This window comes from Heptranchias perlo, chromosome 7, assembly GCF_035084215.1.
Source record: "Heptranchias perlo isolate sHepPer1 chromosome 7, sHepPer1.hap1, whole genome shotgun sequence".
Classification (NCBI taxonomy): Eukaryota; Metazoa; Chordata; class Chondrichthyes; order Hexanchiformes; family Hexanchidae; genus Heptranchias; species Heptranchias perlo.
In genome coordinates this window covers 97,275,402-97,299,818 of record NC_090331.1, presented here as the reverse complement: position 1 = coordinate 97,299,818, position 24,417 = coordinate 97,275,402, and the positions used below count along the sequence as shown (strand labels likewise).

Sequence of the window (24,417 nt, the reverse complement as noted above, 5' to 3'; positions counted from 1 at the left end):
GAAAGAGCAGTGGAATGGGACTAATTGGATAGCTCTTTCAAAGAGCTGGCACAGGCACCATGGGCTGAATGGCCTCCTGTGCTGTACCTACTATGATAAGTATTTATCCAATTCCCTTTTGAAAGTTACTATTCAATTTGCTTCCACCGCCCTTTCAGGCAGTGCATTCCAGATCGTAACAACTCGCTGCGTAAAAAAAATGTTTCCTCTGGCTCTTTTGCTGATCACCTTAAATCTGTGTCCTGTGGTTACCGACCCTTCTGCCACTGGAAACAGTTTCTCTTTATTTACTCTATCAAAACCGTTCATGATTTTGAACACCTCTATTAAATCTCCCCTTAACCCTCTCTGTTCTAAGGAGCACAACCCCAGCTTCTCCAGTCTCTCCACGTTACTAAAGTCCCTCATCCCTAATACCATTCTAGTAAATTTCTTCTGCACCTTCTCTGAGGCCTTGACAGCCTTTGCCCAGAATTGAACATAATATTCCAGCTGGGGACTAACCAGGTTTAGCATAATTTCCTTGTTTTTGTACTCTATGCCTCTATTAATAAAGCCAAGGATCCCATATTCTTTTTAACAGCCTTCTCAACTTGTCCTGTCACCTTCAAAGATTTATGTACATACATCCCCGAGTGTCTCTGTTCCTGCACCCCCTTTAAAATTGTGACATTTAGTTTATATTGCCTCTCCTCATTCTTCTTACCAAAATGTATCACTTCACACTTCTCTGCGTTAAATTTCATCTATCATGTGTCTGCCCATTTCACCAGTCTGTCTATGTCCTCCTGAAGTCTGTTACTATTCTCCACATTGTTTACTACATTTCAGAGTTTCATGTCATCTGCAAACTTTGAAATTATACCCAAGTCCAGGTCATTAATGTATATCAAAAAAAGCTGTGGTCCTAATACTGACCCCTGGGGAACACCACTTCCCTCCAGTCTGAAAAACAATCTTTCAGCACTACTCTCTGCTTTCTGTCCCCTAGCCAGTTTTGTACCCACGCTGCCACTGTCCCTTTAGTCCCAGGAGCTTTATTTTTGCTAACAAGTGTATTATGTGGTACTTTATCAAATGCCTTTTGAAAGACCATATACACAACATCAACTGCACTACCCTCATCAACCCTCTCAGTTACTTCATCAACGAACTCAATCAAGTTAATCAAATATGATGTACCTTTAACAAATCCATGCTGACATGTAGAAGCTGGCCACATGTCTGTGGATGATGTCACCAAGAGGATGAGGAGGGAGCCCAGGATAGTTCCTTGGGGGTCTCCAGAGGTCATGGTGCAAGATGGGAAGAAAGGCCATTGCTGGAGATGCTCTGGTTATGATTGGATAGGTAAGAGTACAATCAGTTGAGGGCAGTCCCACCGAACTGCCCCCATTTCCCTGACCTCTGGTATCCTTCTGTAGAATCAGAGAGTATCGTTTCCCACCCACTCCCTCCTTACATTATAAAAATAATTATCTGTATATTAAATAACCAATGCACCATTTTTGTCCAATACTAACATTTTTTTTATACAGAATTCTTCTGCACTTTCTGGCTGCAAGAAGAGTTCAGTAAACCATGTTTGCTTTCTTTGCTGACTGCCACCGTAGGTCTTTGAGAGGCGCACCTCCCAAATCCTATGCAGCAGAAAAGTGTACGGGTCGGCAACCTGTGCCATTTTCAATTGGAGCAAAAGGACAAACTGCTGACACACTGATGAAGTCCCATTGATCCTCGTTGTTAATTTTCTTTATACCACAGGTGAAAAGAATTGCATGTATACTATTAAAAAGTTTTAAACGTTTAGAAGCAATAAAGTGAAAGTGCTTAAAAGGGAAGAAAAGTCTCGAGGGATACTGTCCGATTTTATAGAATAAAATAATAGATGCAAAAGATTCTCTTTGACTTTGAGTTGTATCTCTCTCCTCGTCTGTGGGACGCATCCCAGAGCATCTCCATAGGAAACGGTGAGGATTGACGTGGGAGCCTCTCCAGAGCCATTGGATCCTTAGAAAAGCACTGTATTGACTGGGAGGTTTGGTCCCAGCTGGTACCATGGCTTCCCTGAGTCCTGCGGGGAAAATGTCCAAAAAAAAAAGCTTAAATATTATTTTATTCTTTATGTAACATGGGGAATCCTTTGAACAAGAAAGTATTCCCTCTAGACTTTCCTGTTATATTGATTTGTAATTTAGGCTGTCTCTTTTACTGAAAAGTTTTGCAGTCTGCGACAAAAATGAGATTGGTATTTTCAGATGCTACAATGGAAGATAACCTGCCTGGTAAGCAGAGATAAGTGCCCCGATTTTAACTGCCTCCACCTAGCAGAAACCAGGCCCGGGGTGGGGGGGCCAATTAAATTAACTTGAGTTACTTACCCCCTCCGATCCCGCTGTATCCCCATATTAACCTGCACTTTTGAACAGGTGAGCGAGACACCTGCAGAATGGAAGCGGGGTCCTACTTTAAATATGCAGATTGGGTCCAATTATATCATCATTGCAATCGTTTGCAATTTGAAGCTGAGGCCTGAGCGGGGGTGTGGGGGAGTGGGTGGGCTGGGGAGCAGTGTCCTCTACAGACAGGCAAACCTGCTGGGAGACGGTTCCTGGCCCAGAAGATAAGTTTTAAAACTTGTGGGGCAGGAGTACTCCTCCGGGCCTCACAAGGAAGCCTTGTGCCTCCCTTGTGCCAAGCTACTCCTCTCGTGATCTTTGACATGATGGTGGCCAGATCCCCGCCCCCCGATCCCTGCCCAGAGCCTTCCATCCCCCACTGACTGCACGGGTCCCTGGCTGCGGTCTCTTGCCGCTAGCCGCGCACTCCTGCCCACTGGCCAGGTAGTCAATCTGGCTGTTTGTCGGGTGGGACTCTGCATCGATTTATTCAAATGAGGCCCTACCGTTACGATCAGCAGGGCCTCCAAGGTTCCTCGCCCAATATCGGGCTCCCCCAGACCCTTCCTGCACACCACACCTCCCCCCCACTGTAAAAATTGAGGTCATGGTGTTTGAGACCTATGTTTTGTAACCACTGACCAGTTTTGTCAACTCTCACCCAGCTATTTGATCAATGTAGTGACTAATAGTTACTACATAATTTACTTCAGACAGTGCTGTTTGATGGGGGGAAGGTGAGTACAGTGCTATCATTTTGATATTTCTATTAAAACAGGGACTGTATGCTGATGGGGGAGACACAGCTTATTGACCATGTCCGGTGAAAGTTTTGTGATATCACTAAGAACAGTTGTTTTTCCGCTGAATGGATCATTTTCAGTGTTCTCACTGCTGTCATTAAGACTGCCTCCTACTCTTTTCCAGGACCCCTAGACTGTGGAACTCCTTCCCTCTCTCATACAATCTTCAGGCTTTTAAAATTCAAGGTTGGCATCATCTAATCACTGCTTCCTAATTTGCCTTGGCATCTCATTAATAATAAAAACAATGGATTGTGGAAACTACAAAGGAACCACTGATTTGCCCAGTCAACAGTGAAATGTTGTTAATAAAAGCTGTTTTCTAATGAACTCTTTGTATGTATTACTCTCAATATTTGAGTGTGAGAATTCTTATACAAACCTCTTATTTTTTGTCTTAGACTGCAGAGCACACAGACACAACATGATGAAACGCAAAAAGTTTCTCGGCCAGAAACCTCCTTCACCAAGAATCTGATGGACATTGGGACTCGCCGAATCTTTTCCGAAGAGCATGATATCTTCAGACAAAGTGTCAGGAGATTCTTTGAAGCAGAGGTGGTTCCATATCATACACAGTATGTAGCCTTGTGAACTTAAGTCTATTTCTTGTAAGAATTCTACTTTTAACGGTTGTACTGTTTTTCAAGAATGATGTGATGGTATAATATTGATAATTGTTCTGTGCCAGCTGTGAATAATATGGCATTATATGCTGTTCTTGTGATTTTTTTCCCCCCCTGTCCTAAAGGTGCTGAATCTTGCTGAAATACTGTTCAGTACCAGTGGGTGCTGATTTCCCTCTGGTACCTCCCTAGTGGTCACTTTTTCAGTGTTAGTAAGCTATTTGACAGTGGGGGAAGAGAGTGGTATCACAACCAAGCCAGATTCTGTCTTTGCCCATGCACACTTCCCAACAGGAATAACTTGATTGCGATCAGGAGTGGCAACCTTGGCTCATGTTCCCTTCCCTCACCGAAGGAGGGGTAAAGCGCCCCCTTCCCTAACCCAACGGGGGAAAGGTTAATTATAATTCCCCAGCTGCTGTTCCAAATTACCATAGGTTGGGAATCAATCCGGGGACCTTCTGATCTGTACGGCTTAGTACACCGGGTGGTCCCACGGAGGGGGAGGGGGGAAGGATCTGTACAGTATCATTTTTTTTTAAAGATGGAAGAAGACATTAACAAAAGCCTCATTGAGAAATCCTGGAAATGCCTGTCCCTGAAACTCACTGTTAATTGAAATAAACTATATTAATCCGTTTTATGAATTGTGAATGAACTGTGAAAGCAGGATTGGTTGTCCCTAAAATTAAATGACTTGAGAGGATGGTTCATTATGGAAATGCGTAGGAGACAATGGGCCTTTCTTGTTCTTTTACAGATTACAAACTAAGGGATGAAAAGACAAAAGATATTTCAATTTTTATCATGAGATATTTTGAAATTGTAACTGGTTGTAGGAGTGTGCATTCTTTGGTGCTCAGATCAAAGGAATGGTTGGCATGTCTGAGCCAGCCTATGAGGGAGTTCAAACAGGCTGTTCTGATAATTTATTGACTAGTTTCCAGTTCTGTCCTGTTCATTGCAACAGATCTTTGTGGGAGTGTTACAAAGTTCAGAACATGGTGGTCTGCCTACACTGGAAATGAAGAGAGATGCACATAAAACGTCAAACATCTCTGCCGTAAAACAGGAAAAATAAATATCTATTGCAAAATATGTTCAAATATGGACGTTCACAGCTATGCTTTCTGTTGCTAGCACCCATGAAGGGTGCTGTTAAAATGGATGGAAAATGGAGCAATTAGTGCTAGCAGCAGCTGGCTTTTTTGGTGCTGTTCTGAGCTTTCCAACCTGTGAAAAAAGAATTTATTAGTTAATGATGACCTAGTGTTTTAATTCCCACTGTTTAATACTGCCAATGAAGGTTTTATTGCTGCCTATTAAGTATTTCTGCAATATCCACCGGTCTTCGCCTGAGGTGGCGCTTATTGTATTTCTGGGCTAGGTAAGCATGCTGATTGCAATTGCAATCGCTTCGCTGCTGGAGAGCAGACAGAGCCGGAGTCAAAACTTCATAGTGCACTTGTGACCTGCACTAACTAGCCCTGGGGCCCACAAGCTGAGAAGAAGCTACCTGTTCCCATCCAAAGACTGAGGTAGTTCTGGAAGGTAGATGACATCCTGAATCACTTGCTGAACAATGGGCTACAGGAACAGTGTTCAGTCGCTACTCCCCTTCCTCTGACAGTCAAAGTATTGGCAGTTCTCAATTTCTAGCAGCTGGTAGCTCCCAGGCCTCAACTGGGAAAAGGGATGATCACTGTTTGGTTCATAGAGCCATATTTGGCTATGCCTTTGTGTCAGCCTTGTCTCACTGGTAACACTTTCTCCTCTGAGTAAAAAGGTCATGCGTTCAAGCCCGACTCCAGAGATTAGAGCATGTAATATGGGCTGACATTTGAGTGTAGTACTGAGGGAGTGCTGCACTGTTAGAGGTGGCATCTTTTGAATGAGACGTTAAACCTCGATCTCAGGTGGGCATAAAAGATCACATGACACTATCTGAAGAAGAGTAGGGGAGTTCTCCCAGTGTCTTGGTCAATGTTTATCCCTCAACCAACACCACTAAAAATGGATTATCTCATTGTTGTTGTGGGTCCTTGCTGTGTGGAAATTGACTGCTGTGTTTCCCTACATTACAACAGTGATAATTCAAAAGTACTTCATTGGCTGTAAGGGCTTTGGGATGTCCTGAAGTTGTGAAAGGCGCCATATATATTCAAGTTCAGTACTCTATCTATTTATGAGAAAGCAATAAGCCCACTGCCTCTAGTCAAAAGCAGCCTTGATGAACCAGCATCCGTCTCTGGCTTAGAGGTATGTTCCACTGACCCATGATATTTACAAGGACTGCCACTAACCTAAGAGCAAGTCAGCAAAGCCTGTCTTGCAGAAGGGCAAGTGCTCATGAGGAGAGCAGAGGACGATGCAGTTGTAGGAGCTGCTGCAAACTCCTTGGTGCATGATCTGAATTTTAATGTCAAAATCAGTCTTCATAGCTTCCTACATTTTGTTAAGAGAGTCCATTGTAAAAGCCTGGTTTCTCAGACATATCACATTGAGTTAAATTGAAACTACAGCACAGAGACAGGACATTTGGCCCAATTGGTCTGTGCCTCCGTTTATGCTCCACACGAGCCTCCTCCCTCCCTCCCGACTTCATCTAACCCTATCAGCATATCCTTCTATTCCTTTCTCCCTCGTGTTTATCGAGCTTCCCCTTAAATGCATCTACACTATTCACCTCAACTACTCCTAGTGGGAGCGAGTTCCACATTCTCACCACTCTCTGGGTAAAGAAGTTTCTCCTGAATACCCGATTGGATTTATTAGTGACTCTTTTATATTTATGATCTCTAGTTCTGGTCTCCCCCCCCCACAAGTGGAAACATTTTCTCTACATCTACCCTATCAAACCCTTTCATTATCTAAAGACCTCTATCAGGTCACCCCTCTTTCTAGAGAAAAGAGTCCCAGCCTGTTCAACCTTTCCTGAAATAACCTCTCAGTTCTGAAATCATCCTTGTGAATCTTTTTTGCACCTTCTCCAATGCCTCTATATCCTTTCTATAATATAGAGACCAGAAATGTGCACAGTACCCCAAGTGTGGACTAACCAAGGTTCTATACAAGTTTAACATAACTTCATGCTTTTCAATTCTATCCCTTTCGAAATGAATCCCAGTGCTTGCTTTGCCTTTTTTAAAGGCCTTATTAACCTGCGTCACTACTTTTAGTGATTTGTGTATCTGTACCCAGATCCATTTGCTCCTTTACCAAATTTAGACTTATTATCCAAGCAATATGTAGCCTCCTTATTCTTCCTTCCACAATGCACCATCTCACACTTGTCTATATTGAAATTAATTTGCCAATTACATGTCCATTCTGCAAATTTATTAATGTCTCCTTGCATTTTGACGCAAGCTTCCTTTGTATTAACTACACCCCCCAATTTGGTGGTGTCAGCAAATTTTCAAATTGTACTTCCGATTCCTGAATCATTAATGTAAATTGTGAACAACAATGGTCCCAACACCAATCCCTGTGTAGCACAACTTCCCACCATTTGCCAGTCTGAGTAACTATCCTTAACCCCTACGCTCTGTTTTTCTGTTTTGGAGCCAGCTTGCTATCCATTCTGCTACCTATCCCCATACTCCACATGCTCTAACTTTAGTCATGAGTCTACTATGTGGTACCTTATCGAAGGCCTTTTGAAAATCCAAATATTTTACATCTACTGCATTACCTTGCCCACTCTTTCTGTTACTACTTCAAAGAATTCAATAAGCTGAGAGGAGCCGAGCGGAGGGAGCGTCCGATAAAAGGCGGGATTTCAGAGCGCTGAGAACAGCTGAGAGGAGCCGAGCGGAGGGAGCGTCCGATAAAAGGCGGGATTTCAGAGCGCTGAGAGGAGCCGAGCCGAGCGGAGGGAGCGTCCGATAAAAGGCGGGATTTCAGAGCGCTGAGAACAGCTGAGAGGAGCCGAGCCGAGCGGAGGGAGCGTCCGATAATAGGCGGGATTTCAGAGCGCTGAGAACAGCTGAGAGGAGCCGAGCCGAGCGGAGGGAGCGTCCGATAATAGGCGGGATTTCAGAGCGCTGAGAACAGCTGAGAGGAGCCGAGCCGAGCGGAGGGAGGGTCCGATAAAAGGCGGGATTTCAGAGCGCTGAGAGGAGCCGAGCCGAGCGGAGCTGCGACCGAGTTCGAAGTGATGTCAGGAATCAGATCGGGACGCGACACAGGGGAGGCACCTGATTGGTGAGTAGGTTCAGGTGAGTATTTCTACTTATCGACAGTAACTGAAGTGAAAGGGAAGGTCTGCAGGTCTTATAGGAAGTAGCGTTTATTTTTTAGTGAATCAAGGTCCCTAGTGTAGTTAACATTCTCTAAATTGAGAACAATTTAAAGGAGTAAACTCCTTAAAGGGAGTGGTAAGTAGTTTTTCTTTCCTTTATTTTCTCTTGACATTGTAGTTGTTCTTAAGCTAATTTAAGGGTTAAGTCATGGCAGGAGATCCCAGGGCCGTGTCATGTTCCTCTTGTGGGATGTGGGAATTCAGGGCTCCTTCCTGTATCCCTGATTCCTTCACCTGCGGGAAGTGTGTCCAGCTGCAGCTATTGTTTGACCGCTTGACGGCTCTGGAGCTGCGGATGGACTCACTTTGGAGCATCCGCGATGCTGAGAAAGTCGTGGATAGCACGTTCAGTGAGTTGGTCACACCGCAGATAAAAATTACTGAGGGAGATAGTGAATGGGTGACCAACAGACAGAGGAAGAGTAGGAAGGCAGTGCAGGGGTCCCCTGCGGTCATCTCCCTCCAAAACAGGTATACCGTTTTGGATACTGTTGGGGGAGATGGCTCACCAGGGGAAGGTGGCAGTGGCCAGGTTCATGGCACCGTGGCTGGCTCTGCTGCACAGGAGGGCAGGAAAAAGAGTGGCAGAGCTATAGTGATAGGGGACTCGATTGTAAGGGGAATAGACAGGCGTTTCTGCGGACGCAACCGAGACTCCAGGATGGTATGTTGCCTCCCTGGTGCAAGGGTCAAGGATGTCTCGGAGCGGCTGCAGGACATTCTGGAGGGGGAGGGTGAACAGCCAGTTGTCGTGGTGCATATAGGCACCAACGATATAGGTAAAAAACAGGATGAGGTCCTACAAGCTGAATTTAGGGAGTTAGGAGTTAAACTAAAGAGTAGGACCTCAAAGGTAGTAATCTCAGGATTGCTACCAGTGCCACGGGCTAGTCAGAGTAGGAATGACAGGATAGCTAAGATGAATACGTGGCTTGAGAGATGGTGCAAGAGGGAGGGATTCAAATTCCTGGGCCATTGGAACCGGTTCTGGGGGAGGTGGGACCAGTACAAATTGGACAGTCTGCATCTGGGCAGGACTGGAACCAATGTCCTAGGGGGAGTGTTTGCCAGTGCTGTTGGGGAGGGTTTAAACTAATGTGGCAGGGGGATGGGAACCGATGCAGGAAGTCAGTGGGAAATAAAGTGGTGACAGAAACAAAAGGCAGTAAGGGAGAGTGTACAGAACATGACCGGACAGATGGTCTGAGAAAGCAGGGCAAAGACCAAGGGAAGTCTAGATTAAACTGCATTTATTTCAATGCAAGAAGTCTGATGGGCAAGGCAGATGAACTCAGGGCATGGATGGGTACATGGGACTGGGATGTTATAGCTATTACTGAAACATGGCTAAGGGAGGGGCAGGACTGGCAGCTCAATGTTCCAGGGTACAGATGCTATAGGAAAGATAGAGCAGGAGGTAAGAGAGGAGGGGGAGTTGCGTTCTTGATTAGGGAGAACATCACGGCAGTAGTGAGAGGGGATATATCCGAGGGTTCGCCCACTGAGTCTATATGGGTAGAACTGAAAAATAAGAAGGGAGAGATCACTTTGATAGGATTGTACTACAGACCCCCAAATAGTCAACGGGAAATTGAGGAGCAAATATGTAAGGAGATTACAGACAGCTGCAAGAAAAATAGGGTGGTAATAGTAGGGGACTTTAACTTTCCCAACATTGACTGGGACAGCCATAGCATTAGGGGCTTGGATGGAGAGAAATTTGTTGAGTGTATTCAGGAGGAATTTCTCATTCAGTATGTGGATGGCCCGACTAGAGAGGGGGCAAAACTTGACCTCCTCTTGGGAAATAAGGAAGGGCAGGTGACAGAAGTGTTCGTGAGGGATTACTTTGGGACCAGTGATCATAATTCCATTAGTTTTAAGATAGCTATGGAGAAGGATAGGTCTGGCCCAAAAGTTAAAATTCTAAATTGGGGAAAGGCCAATTTTCATGGTATTAGACAGGAACTTTCAGAAGTTGATTGGGAGAGTCTGTTGGCAGGCAAAGGGACGTCTGGTAAGTGGGAGGCTTTCAAAAGTGTGTTAACCAGGGTTCAGGGTAAGCACATTCCTTATAAAGTGAAGGGCAAGGCTGGTAGAAGTAGGGAACCTTGGATGACTCGGGAGATTGAGGCACTAGTCAAAAAGAAGAAGGAGGCATATGACATGCATAGGCAGCTGGGATCAAGTGGATCCCTTGAAGAGTATAGAGATTGCCGGAGTAGAGTTAAGAGAGAAATCAGGAGGGCAAAAAGGAGATATGAGATTGCTTTGGCAGATCAGGCAAAGGTGAATCCAAAGAGCTTCTACAAATACATAAAGGGCAAAAGGGTAACTAGGGAGAGAGTAGGGCCTCTTAAGGATCAACAAGGTCATCTATGTGCGGAACCACAAGAGATGGGTGAGATCCTGAATGAATATTTCACATCGGTATTTACGGTTGAGAAAGGCATGGATGTTAGGGAACTTGGGGAAATAAATAGTGATGTCTTGAGGAGTGTACATATTACAGAGAGGGAGGTGCTGGAAGTCTTAACGCGCATCAAGGTAGATAAATCTCCGGGACCTGATGAAATGTATCCCAGGACGTTATGGGAGGTTAGGGAGGAAATTGCGGGTCCCCTAGCAGAGATATTTGAATCATCCACCGCTACAGGTGAGGTGCCTGAAGATTGGAGGGTAGCAAATGTTGTGCCTTTGTTTAAGAAGGGCGGCAAGGAAAAGCCTGGGAATTACAGACCAGTGAGCCTGACATCTGTAGTGGGTAAGTTGTTAGAGGGTATTCTGAGGGACAGGATCTACAGGCATTTGGAGAGGCAGGGACTAATTAGGAACAGTCAGCATGGTTTTGTGAGAGGAAAATCATGTCTCACGAATTTGATTGAGTTTTTTGAAGGGGTAACCAAGAAGATAGATGAGGGCTGTGCAGTAGACGTGGTCTACATGGACTTCAGCAAAGCATTTGACAAGGTACCGCATGGTAGGTTGTTACATAAGGTTAAATCTCATGGGATCCAAGGTGAGGTAGCCAATTGGATACAAAATTGGCTTGACGACAGAAGACAGAGGGTGGTTGTGGAGGGTTGTTTTTCAAACTGGATGCCTGTGTCCAGCGGTGTGCCTCAGGGATCGGTGCTGGGTCCGCTGTTATTTGTTATTTATATTAATGATTTGGATGAGAATTTAGGAGGCATGGTTAGTAAGTTTGCAGATGACACCAAGATTGGTGGCATTGTGGACAGTGAAGAAGGTTATCTAGGATTGCAACGGGGTCTTGATAAATTGGGCCAGTGGGCCGATGAATGGCAGATGGAGTTTAATTTAGATAAATGTGAGGTGATGCATTTTGGTAGATCGAATCGGTCCAGGACCTACTCCGTTAATGGTAGGGCGTTGGGGAGAGTTATAGAACAAAGAGATCTGGGAGTACAGATTCATAGCTCCTTGAAAGTGGAGTCACAGGTGGATAGGGTAGTGAAGAAGGCATTCAGCATGCTTGGTTTCATTGGTCAGAACATTGAATGCAGGAGTTGGGATGTCTTGTTGAAGTTGTACAGGGCATTGGTGAGGCCACACTTGGAGTACTGTGTACAGTTCTGGTCACCCTATTACAGAAAGGATATTATTAAACTAGAAAGAGTGCAGAAAAGATTTACTAGGATGCTACCGGGACTTGATGGTTTGACTTACAGGGAGAGGTTAGACAGACTGGGACTTTTTTCCCTGGAGAGCAGGAGGTTAAGGGGTGATCTTATCGAAGTCTATAAAATAATGAGGGGCATAGATAAGGTCGATAGTCAAAATCTTTTCCCAAAGGTAGGGGAGTCTATAACGAGGGGGCATAGATTTAAGGTGAGAGGGGAGAGATACAAAAGGGTCCAGAGGGGCAATTTTTTCACTCAAAGGGTGGTGAGTGTCTGGAACGAGCTGCCAGAGGCAGTAGTAGAGGCGGGTACAATTTTGTCTTTTAAAAAGCATTTGGACAGTTACATGGGTAAGATGGGTATGGAGGGATATGGGCCAAGTGCAGGCAATTGGGACTAGCTTAGTGGTATAAACTGGGCGACATGGACATGTTGGGCCGAAGGGCCTGTTTCCATGTTGTAACTTCTATGATTCTATGATTCTATAAGATGACTTTCCCTTTCTGAAATCCGTGCTGGCTACTCTTTATTATATTTTCGTTCTCTAGATGTTGTTCTATTACATCTTTGAGTAAAGATTCCATTATCTTTCCTACCACCGACATTAAGCTAACTGGTCTAATATTCGTGAATGCAATCCATCTGGACCGGGGTTTTATCCTTTCTAAGTTTGATTAGTTTACCAATTGTGTCCCTCCTATCTATCTTAAATGTTTTTGTCTTTTTTGATCTCTTTTTCTAATGTCATGCCCACGATGTTAGTCTCCTTGGTAAATACTGAGGCAAATTAAATATTCAATATTTCTGCCATTTCACTGTCATTACCTGTGAGTTTACCTTGTGCAACCCTTAGTGTCATGACCTCTGCTCAGCCCACATCTGTCTCTGAGGATGCCTCTGGTGACAGACCCCCTCAGTTGTGGTGTTATTTGCTATACCTCCCTATCCTGTGAATAAGATGATTCTGTGCGGCTGAAATATACGGAGAGAGATTGATCTCCTTGTTCCTGGGAGGCGCCAGTGACCAGATACTGTTCATAGAGCCCATAGAACAGTGGAGAGCATGCTGTGTGAATGTCTGTTTTTGCTGCCTGGATGCTGTGTTACTTGCTGCAGGTGTACTATACTCAGAACATGCACTTTGTGGAGGGGGGGGTGTTACTGCTAGAAGAATCTCACGCCCAGTAAATTCAACTAGGCTGGTCTCCTAGCTCTTCTGGAACGGTTTCTCTTCTGCACCATTTCTAACACTACTACTGCAATTCAACTTGGACTGGAACAGGCAAAATATTTCCTTTTACGTACATGTGTGAGCTGAGGTAGTACTCTCGTGTCCCAGAGCAAGATGTGCCATTTGTGCCTTGTGCCACATGCATACAGCATACTAATTCATACCATTTTCAACAAGGGTGTGAATGACAGTGGGTGAACATGTAATGTCTCCCTCTCCAATTCCAGATAACCTTTGATGACCAGCCCATTATTTCTGTACAAATATAAGTCGATCATAACACAACATTATATACGAACATATGAACATACGAATTAAGAGCAGGAATAGGCCATTCAGCCCCTCGAGCCTGCTCTGCCATTTGATACAATCATGGTTGATCTGATTGTGACCTCAACCCTACTTTCCTGTCTACCCACTATAACCTTTCACTCCCTTGTTAATCAGGAATCTATCTAACTCAGCCTTAAAAATATTCAATGACCCTGTCTCCATCGCTCTCTGGGGAAGGGAGTTCCACAGACTCACGACCCTCTGAGAGAAAAAATTTCTCCTCATCTCCGTCTTAAATGGGAGACCCCTTTTTTAAAACTGTGTCCCCTAAATCTAGTCTCTCCCAGAAGGGGAAACATCCTCTCAGCATCTACCCCTACAAGCCCCCTCAGGATCATATGTTTCAATAAGATCACTCTTCTTCTTCTAAACTCCAATGTATACAGGCCCAATTTGTCCAACCTTTCCTCATAAGACAACCCCCTCATCCCAGGAATCAGACGAGTGAACCTTCTCTGAACCACCTCTAAAGCATTTATGTCCTTTCTTAAATAAGGAGACCAAAACTGCACACAGTATTCTAGATGTGGTCTCACCAATGCCCTGTACAACTGTAGCAAAACATCTCTACTTTTATATTCCATTCCCCTTGCAATAAATGACAACATTCCATTTGCCTTCCTAATCACTTGCTGTACCTGCATACTAACTTCTTGTGATTCATGTACAAGGACACCCAGATCCCTCTGTACCTCAGAGTTCTGCAATCTCTCTCCATTTAAATAATATACTGCTTCTCTATTCCTCCTGCCAAAGTGGACAAGTTCACATTTTCCCACATTATACTCCATCTGCCAAATTTTTGCCCACTCACTTAACCTATCTTTATCCCTTTGCTGACTCCTTATGTCCTCTTCACAACTTACTTTCCTACCTACCTTTGTGTCATCAGCAAATTAAGCAACCATACATTTGCTCCCTTCATCCAAGTCATTGATATAGATTGTAAATAGTTGAGGCCCCAGCACTGATCTCTGTGACACTCCACTCGTTACAAATTGCCAACCTGAAAATGACCCATTTATGCCTACTCTCTGTTTCCTGTTAGCTAACCAATCCTTTATCCATGCTAATATGTTACCCCCAACACCATGAGTTCTTATTTTGTGTAGTAGGCTTTGATGTGGCACCTTGTCAAAAGCCTTCTGGAAATCCAAGTCCACCACATCCACAGGATCCCCTTTATCCACGTTGCTTGTTACTTCCTCAAAGAGCTCTAATAAGTTAGTCAAATATGATTTCCCTTTCACAAAGCCGTGTTGACTCTGCCTGATTGCATTGAGATTTTCTAAGTGCCCTGTTATAATCTCCTTAATAACAGATTCTAGCATTTTCCCTATGACAGACGTTAAGCTAACTGGCCGGTAGTTTCCTGCTTTCTGTCTCCCTCCTTTCTTGAACAGAGGAGTTACATTCACTATTTTCCAATCTGATGGGACCCTTCCAGAATCTAGGGAATTTTGGAAAATTAATACCAATGCATCTACTATCTCTGCAGCCACTTCTTTTAAGATCCTAGGATGAAGTCTGTCAGGACCTGGGGACTTGTCAGCTTTTAGTTCTAATTTTTTTTCAGAACCCTTTCCCTGGTGATTGTAAATGTTTTAAGTTCCTCCCTCCCTTTCACCTCTTGATTCACAATTATTTCTGGCATGTTATTTGTATCCTCTGCAGTGAAGACGGATGCAAAATATTTGTTCAATTCATCCGCCATTTCCTTATTCTCCATTATTAATTCCCCAGACTCTCTCTCTAGAGGGCCAACACTCACTTTACTTACTCTTTTCCTCTTTAAATACCTGTAGAAACTCTTACTATCTGTTTTTATATTTCTAGCTAGCTTTCTCTCGTACTCTAATTTCTCCCTCCTTATTATTCTTTTAGTCATTCTTTGCTGTTTTTTATATTCTGTCTAATCTTCTGACCTGCCGCTAATCTTCACGGAATTGTATGCTTTTTCTTTCAATTTGATACTATCTTTAACTTCCTTAGTTATCCACGGATAGTACGTCCTTTCCCTAGAGTCTTTCTTATTAGAATGTATCTTTGCTGAGTGTTATGAAATATCTCATTAAACGTCTGCCACTGCGTCTCAACTGACCTATCCCTTAACCTCATTCCCCAGCTCACTTAAGCCGGCTTGGTGGTCTTGCTCTCATAATTGCTCTTATTTAAGTTTAAAAGTCCTAGACCTACTCTTCTCTCCCTCAAACTGAATGCGAAATTCAATCATATTGTGATCATTGCTACCTAGAGGCTCCTTTACAATGAGGTCATTAATTAATCCTATCTCATTACATATTACCAGATCTAGAATAGCCTGCTCTCTGGTTGGCTCTAGAATGTGCTGCTCTAAGAAATTGTCCCGAAAGCACTCTGTGAACTGATCTTCCAGGCTACCTTTGCCAATCAGATTCTTCCAATCTATATGTAGATTAAAATCACCCATGATTATCGCTGTTCCTTTCTCACAAGCCCCCATTATTTGTTCCAGTATATCCTGTCCTACAATGTCATTACTGTTAGGGGACCTATAAACTACTCCCAAAAGTGACTTCTTGCCTTTACTGTTTCTTATCTCTACCCAAACTGATTCTACATCTTGGTCTTTAGAACTAAGGTCATTTCTCTGTAATATACTCATGTCATCCTTAATTAACAGAGCTACCCCTCCACCTTTTCCTAGCTTCCTGTCCTGCCAAAATGTCAAGTTACCTTGAATATTCAGGTTCCAGCCTTTGTCATCTTACAGCCATGTCTCTGTAATGGTTATCAGATCGTACATATTTATTTCTATTTGAGCTGTTAATTTATCCATTTTGTTACGCGCATTCAGATACAAAGTCTTTAGTGCTGTCTTTTTACTATTTTTGCAACCTCTAGCCTTATCTGCTGGTGCACTCTTAAGTTTGCATGCTCTGTCCCTTCCTGCCACTCTCTGATTATCATTTCCCTTATTGCTACCTTGCTCTCTTGCCTTGTCGTCTTTCTTTAATTTATCACATCTTCCCTTACTTGACCCCTCGCCCCCATGTATTTTAACATATTAATGAGGCTTACTTTGTACTTTTTGGCAACTTTTTGCTGATCTCATCTGTGGTTTGGGGGTTGGTATGACCCACATCATTCCCTATGTTGTTGGTGCGTGACCTTGGTCTGAAAAGAGCATCTCTCGTGGCCAAGTTTGGAGAAAGACCTGTTCTTAAATCTAGTTTTCCTTGAGCACAGCTGATAGACTGTAGCACCAGATTGTGTTCTTTGGAGTTATATTAACATTGTTGGATGTTACGTATACCAGTTAAGTGGTGATTAAGCCACTTCAGAAGTGTGAAACTGGCATTGTCAGAGGTAAATTGGGATTGACCACATTTCTGGTGTTAACATGAATATCAAAGTGGTGAAAGATGGCTCCCACCAGGAAACACATGGGATTTCACATGAAATAATAAAACTGAAAATAAGGATATCATTGCTCTGAGAATGAAAGTAGAAAAATCTACTTGTCAGTGGCCTAGACGCCTGACTGCTCAGTATATTTAATCAAACTTTTAAAGATAAATAGATGCTGTAAATACACCTTGTACGTTTGGCACTACCGCTTGGAATCTGGTTTCCCAGTACATAAGGATTTTTATTGTTCCAGATGGGAGAAAGATGGCCAAGTGAGCAGAGAGGTCTGGGAAAAGGCCGGACAGCAGGGTCTTTTGGGAGTCAATACACCAGAAGAACACGGCGGGCTCAGTGGTGATATACTTTCTGCTGCTGTCGTGTGGGAGGAACAGTGAGTACATTACATGTGCAATAGTGGTTTATAATACAGAAATGTTTGCAAATATCCCTACCCATCTAGTTGTAAAATTATGGGTGCCAATTTTAGTTTCTCTGGAAATTATTGGGCACAGCTTGAGTCACAAGTTTATCCCTGTGGTCTGCAAATGAATATTTCTGTGTTTTTATACTATGGCAGTCACATCAATGCCTATCCAACTATGCAAAAAGTGGCACTGTTGAGCAGTGGGGTTTGTTCTGGATTGCTCTAACAAACAGCCTGCACAGACAGAATGGATCTTCTATGCTTCTAATTGCCATTGTGATTTCCAAGTACACCGAAACCAGGAAATGGACTCATTTTGCACAACTCAGACTTCAGGCTGAGTGCAGGATAGCAGCAGCCTGCTGCAAAGCCAAGCGTTAAAAGTTCCTAGCTATTCTACTAGAGGGGCTGGGAGCTTTTAATGTTAGGAGAAACCCCATACCAACATCAAAAATTAATCGACACACGAGTGGCGCTCTCTGCTTTGCTTACATCGACCACCTGTGGAAGGGGCCATTAGATGCAGTGTAAACATGTGAATGGGCAAAAGTTATATTGTGCGTTCGTAGGCTGCAAATAGTGGCCAATCTCAATGGGAAGTATTTTAACCAGGGGGTATTACGAATTTGTGCTCCCAGTGCTGAGCTTTGCCTGCTGAGAGCACACATTGAGAATTTGGGCATATTCCATTCATTAAATGGATGGAAGTTCATGGAAAGAGATTCCCAGTTTGCATTCGTGGGAATGTGCTGGGAATCCAAATTTGTAAAATTACCTCATGTCTTTTTACTTTAGCAAGGCGACTGTGTCCTACTTTGAGTTTCACCACCAGGAGCTCTCGTAATTTTTTTTCCAATCCCCCCCACCCTTGTTGAATGTGCTGGCAGCCCTTCAGTACCTCACCCAGATTACCATTCAGAGCTGATACCAATCCTGTTTTCATCTGACATATGTTCACGTGCACTTTCCAGCAGGAGTTACTCTATAATGATCAGGAGTGGAGAGCCAGTCTGATTTTTCCACACTCTAGTTCATGGCATTGAGGCTACATGTAGCATCTCTGACACTGTCCCAACTGAGATAAAGTCCACAGACTGGAAATCAATTCTCGGATCTTCTGGTCATTTGGCTCATGCTGGTCATGCTGCCTTTACCAACGGAGCCGTCAAGAAAGTTGATACTTCAAGTATTTTTGTTTAAGCAGTGAGTTATGATGGTCTTGCAGGGAGTACTCAGATTACTGAGCCTAATGGTGTAAGTTGAATTTGCTTGCGCGTACACACACACACACACACACACACACACACACACACACACACACTTGAATCATCTCTGGCTTGTAAAGAGGAAGCCAGGTTAAAGTTTTGGGTATAACCCGTAATTAGAACTGGAAACTGAAAGATAATCCTAATGGCCTTATCAGGACTTGCTGTTTTAAAGATGAAATATTTAAATATCAACCAGAACAAAACTGAAGTACTTTAATCATAATTCTTTTGTAACCATTTTGTTTTTGATCCTTTGAGTGCCACTTATGTAGCATCCAGCCACTTGTGCTGATAATGAGTTGGTTCACTGGGTGACTTTGAGCCATTGACTGTTGGCCTAAAAATTGTATCATGCCTGATCTTGTCACTAGTGATTCAGCTAGGTCAGTCTACAATGTTGCGCTCTTGGTTAGCTTTTAAAAAAAAACCTGGGCTTTGCAACTGGATTGAGGTAATCAGAGACTGAATCTTAATGACGTGTTGATCAGCAATGGCTGGTGAGTGGAGGCAGAAGAAATCATGCAATTATCAAAATAATGGTGCTTTATATGTTGCTTCAAGCAGTTCTGCTGTGTTACCTCAGTGTCTTGGTGCTGTACAAACATCCCCCCACCCAGCTGCTATTTATATTATCTGGCAGATTCCACAACAGCAAAATAGCTGCACGTACAAAGATTTTAAGTCACAATATTCATGTCTTTGCTTTTGACCACTGACCTTCCCAGTAGCTGGAAAAATATGAACAGGGTTACAAATACAAAACTGTTTCACAGCTTGTGCAGATAGGGTTCAGCCTCGACAGCCTGCAGGTAGCCAAAAGCTGTGGTACTTTGGTTGGTCTTCAACCAACAACGACAACAACTTGCATCTATATAGCACCATTAATATAGTAAAACATCCCAAGGTGCTTCACAGGAGCGTGATCAGACAAAATTTGGCACCGAGCCACATGAGCTATTGGGACAGAGAAGAAGTAGGTTTTAAGAAGCGTCTTAAAGGAGGAGAGAGAGTTGGAAAGGTTTAGGGAGGGAATTCCAGAGTTTGGGGCCTAGGCAGCTGAAGGCACGGCCACCAGTGGTGGGGCAATAGAAATCGGAGATGCGCAAGAGACCAGAATTGGAGGAGCGCAGAGATCTCGGAGGGTTGTAGGGCTGGAGGAAGTTACAGAGATAGGGAGGGGCGAGGTCATGGAGGGATTTGAACGCAATGATGAGAATTTTAAAATTTTAAAACCGTCTAGTCTGGAGGTAGCCAAAGCATGGATGAGGGTTTCAGCAGCAGTTGGCCATCTGATGGCAGCAGCATCACCTCGTTTAATTTACCGCAGCTGGGACGTAGTGCAGTAAAGTGAATATACGGCAAGAAAATCAGTTCAAATCTAAAGTATAATATTTAGATTTTAAAAAAGTAAAATAAAACTTAGACGAAATAATAGCGGAAATGACATGTTGAGTAGAAGTAGTTTCTTTTAAAAACGTCCTATTTATTTAAAATTGCTAAAATAATGTATTTTGTAATACAAGGGTAAATCCCGCAATCTCACTGGGGAGCTGTGCTTAAAGGGATTGTATATCAGTGAATCGGTAGGACAGTGCCGTAGCCCTATCTCTGACCCGCACTTCCTTTGAGCGTGCTCCCACTGTGACCGAGGCATCATTGAATTGCTCGATAATAATGTTGGACTGATGAAACTTCCTGATATCTGAATATTGGTGTAATATTTGGGGATTTTCAACATCATGGCATGTGAGGTAAAATCTTTAATTTATAGAAGAAATAGTGGAACCAGGGAACACACAATTTCCTGGTGCTGCTGTTGTCATAAAGGTTATAGGGATCCTGGAGGCCAAGGGTCCTCTGAGTTGAATATAGGAACATGCTACATTCATGTTAAAAGGGTGGGTCACAGAGGCAAAGAGGGACCAGGAAAGAAAGCATAGATGCAAACAAAGAATAACCGTAAGAAATTCTTGCAATAGTGTAACAATAAAAGGGCAGTCAGAAAGGAGGTGAACATCTTTTTTTTAAAAAAAGATGCTAACCGGGCTGAAACCGGGGATGAGCACAAGATTGTTAATGAACTAAGTAGTTCCTTGCTCCAAGGGCTCACTCGGAAAGATATGAGCAACATGTGTTCCTTAACTAGTCCAATTGGAATTTTGAACTTTGATATAAATGAGAATCAAGTCCTAGACAGGCTAAGAGGACATGAAATAAATAAATCTCCAGGGCCTAGATGGTATTTATTCCAGAGTCCTGAGGGACAAGAGAATAGCTATAGACAGCCATTTATGAAAGAGTCAAAAAGGACTCAGTCAACCACAAACTGAAGTGTCAGTCGGCATTATTTGAACAAGTCCTTGAGTGGGGCTTTAATCCATAATCTTTCTGGTCCAAAATCAGGTTAAAATAATGGGATTGCTTATAGGAACAGGAGTAGGCCGTCGAGCCCCTCGAGCCTGTTCCGCCATTCAATGAGATCATGGCTGATCTCCATCCACCCGCCTTGGCTAGCAAAAATCTATTGATCCTAGACTCCCCCAACAGTGGATAAAGTTTCTCTCTATCTACCTTATCAATTCCTTTCAAAATCCTAAAAACCTCAAATCAAATCACCCAATAACCTATATTTCAGGGAATACAAACCTAGTTTATGTAATCTCTCCTCATAATCTATCCCTTGGATCCCTGGTAACATTCTGGTGAGTCTCCACTGCACTCCTTCCAAGGTCAATACATCCTTTCTAAGGTGTGGTGCCCAGAACTGTACACAGTACTCCTGATGTGGTCTAACTAGGGCTTTGTATAGCTTTAGCAAAACTTCCTCCCCTTTATATTCTAGCCCTCTAGTTATAAAGGCTAACATTTCATTAGTTTTTTTGATTATTTACTGTACCTGACTGCTCCATTTTAATGATCTGTGTCCATGGACCCCTAAATCTCTGGACCTCCACCGCTCCAGCTTTTCACCATTTAAAAAAAATACTTGGATTTATCCTTTTTTGGTCCAAAATGGATGACTTCACACTTGCCTACATTGAAATCCATCTGCCACAGTTTTGCCCACTCACTTAATCTATCAATGTATCTTTGTAATTTTATGCTTCCGTCTACACTACTTACAATGCAACCAATCTTTGTCATCGGCAAATTTGGATATATGGCCCTCTATTGTGTTAACTAAGTCATTAATAAATATAGTGAATAGTTGAGAGGTCCCATCACACACCCTTGTGGGGCACCACTAGTCACTTCTTTCCAATCTCCTAACCAGGTCAATAATTTGCCTTCAATTCCATGAGCTTTAATTTTAGCTAACAGTCTCTTCTGTGGAACCTTATCGAATTCTTTCTGGAAGTCCATATAAACTACATCCATAGACATTCCCCTGTCTACCACTTCAGTTACTTCCTCAAAAAATTCAATTAGGTTTTTTAGACATGACCTACCCTTTACAGAATCCATGATGGCTCTCTCCAATCAGCTCAAATTTCTCTAAGTGCTCGGTCACTCTGTCCTTAATTATAGATTCCAATAATTTCCTTAGATTGGAAGTGTTCTTTACTTTCACTACAGTATCTAGGTGTAACTGGAAGAATGAAAAATGCTTATGAGAATCATTCCTTTCAATTGTTAAACTCTGAATTAATTGAGGTGCTGAATAATGAATACCTGGGAATAACTCCAAGGCAATAATGTCACTGAGGGATTCAAGAGATCTCAGAGTGAAACTGAAAAGCTTCTATCAGTCAGTTTTCCCTATCTATCCCCATTTGTGAAGCACTTTGAGATAGTTTTTATTTTAAAGATGCTATATAAATGTGTGGTGTTCTTGTCGGAATGCAGTGATGAGATCGCCCTAGTGTACTGAATTTTTGATGCACTGTGCTATTGGTAGAGCGGTTTTATTTAGTGATTTTTGTTTCCATTGGCAGGTGTCCTGGCAGATATCAACTAGGACACTCCATCCAGTGATGTATGACGTTGCACCCAATGACACATGAACGTTTGCAATCTAAGTGCTGCAGTTAATCACCAGAAATTCACACATTTAAAATATATTTGAAATAATGGTGTCAACGGGGCATCTGGAACTTTAGTGAACGACAGGACCAACAGTCTATCTCCTTAACCAATGAGATTTAAGGACAGAGAAGGAAACACAGGAACGAATTAGAGTCAAATTAGGTACAGGAAGAGAAATAAAGAGAGGGAAAGAAAGATTAGATTAAGAGAGAGAGAAAAAAAAGACAAAGAAAAAGTAAGAATTTTTTAAAACTTCAAATTTTAAATTTTAAAAACCTCTAGGAACAATTTATTACCTGCAGGAATGAGACTCCACAGTTTCAATTGTTCCCTTTCTGGACAAGAGAGGTTGATTGGCATTTCAGGAACATAAATCTTGTAATTAAAAGGGTCCTTACATCATTAAGTACGAGCCCTAACTTTCTGCAGTGAGTTTAATTCGTATTTACAGCGCAAATCATCCAGCAATTTGTGGAAATTCACAAGTCACGGGCTATCTCTTCCTCGCCACAAATGACAGGGTATCTCTTCTTACAAATTTCGGGGTATCTCTTCCTCGCCACTAATTGCTGGGTTATTCCAATTTTCTCTCCTCTCTTGAAGTCATTGACTCCTGCTGGGGTGTGGTTGTACAGGTCCTGGGAGCCCTGCAGTATTTTATCCAAGTGGCCATTATCACCAAGCTATCCAACCAGTGGGAGGTTTTAATGCACACGCACTCGTTCCACAGCAGGTGCTACTGGATAGCAATCTGGAATAGGAGCTCTGGCTGGGTTTCCCCCTTCCGAGCCCAACGGTACTTATGTCAACTATGCTACTCCATAAAAAAACGCATTGGGCTGTCTGTCAAAGAATCGTAATGAGCAGTATAGAGGTCTGCGCAATTTAACAAGCTACAGGAGCTGAACAAATCTCAGAATTTGTAGTGGCAAGGAAAACTTGTATCCAACCTTCAAGTAATATCCGTGTTGTCATGTGAAATACTCATGGAATTGAGCAGCTAGCAACCATCTTCAGCCAGAAGTGCCAAGTAGATGATCCATCTCTGCCTCCTCCCGATATCCCCACCATCACAGAACCCAGTCTTCAGCCAATTTGATTCACTCCACGTGATATCAATAAATGGCTGAGTGCACTGGATACAGCAAAGGCTATGGGCCCCGACAACATCCCTGGTTTAGTGCTGAAGACTTGTGCTCCAGGACTAGCTGCGCCTCGAGCCAAGTTGTTCTAGTACAGCTACAACACTGGCATCTACCCAACAATGAGGAAAATTACCCAGGTATGTCCTGTCCACAAAAAGCAGGAAAAATCCAATCCGGCCAGTTACCACTCCATCAGTCTACTCTCAATCATCAGCAAAGTGATGGAAGGTGTCGTCGACAGTGCTATCAAGCGGCACTTACTCACCAATAACCTGCTCACCGATGCTCAGCTTGGGTTCCACCAGGATCACTCGGCTCCAGACCTCATTACAGCCTTGGTCCAAACATGGACAAAAGAGCTGAATTCCAGAGGTGAGGTGAGAGTGACTGCTCTTGACATTAAGGCAGCATTTGACCGAGTGTGGCACCAAGCAGCCCTAGTAAAATTGAAGTCAATGGGAATCGGGGAAAACTCTCCAGTGGCTGGAGTCATACCTAGCACAAAGAAAGATGGTAGTGGTTGTTGGAGGCCAATCATCTCAGCCCGAGGACATTGCTGCAGGAGTTCCTCAGGGCAGTGTCCTAGGCCCAACCATCTTCAGCTGCTTCATCAATGACCTTCCCTCCATAAGGTCAGAAATGGGATTGTTCGCTGATGATTGCACAGTGGTCAGTTCCATTCACAACCACTCATGCTGCATGCAGTCCGTGCCCGCATGCAGCAAAACCTGGACAACATCCAAGCTTGGGCTGATAAGTGGCAAATAACAATCGCGCCAGACAAATACCAGGCAATGACTATCTCCAACAAGAGATAGTCTAACC

The 24,417-nt window shown here is 43.2% G+C and overlaps 1 protein-coding gene across 2 annotated transcripts in view; it reads left to right on the top strand.

Moving 5' to 3' along the window:
* The window catches only part of acadl (acyl-CoA dehydrogenase long chain), a 101,593-nt gene that overhangs the window by 18,138 nt on the left and 59,038 nt on the right, over positions 1-24,417 (top strand). For both annotated transcript variants that reach the window (XM_067988150.1, XM_067988152.1), the window contains exons 2-3: positions 3,604-3,780; positions 16,983-17,120. In XM_067988150.1, the coding sequence (XP_067844251.1) occupies positions 3,604-3,780; positions 16,983-17,120 (315 nt within the window). The remainder of the gene's footprint in view (positions 1-3,603; positions 3,781-16,982; positions 17,121-24,417) is intronic.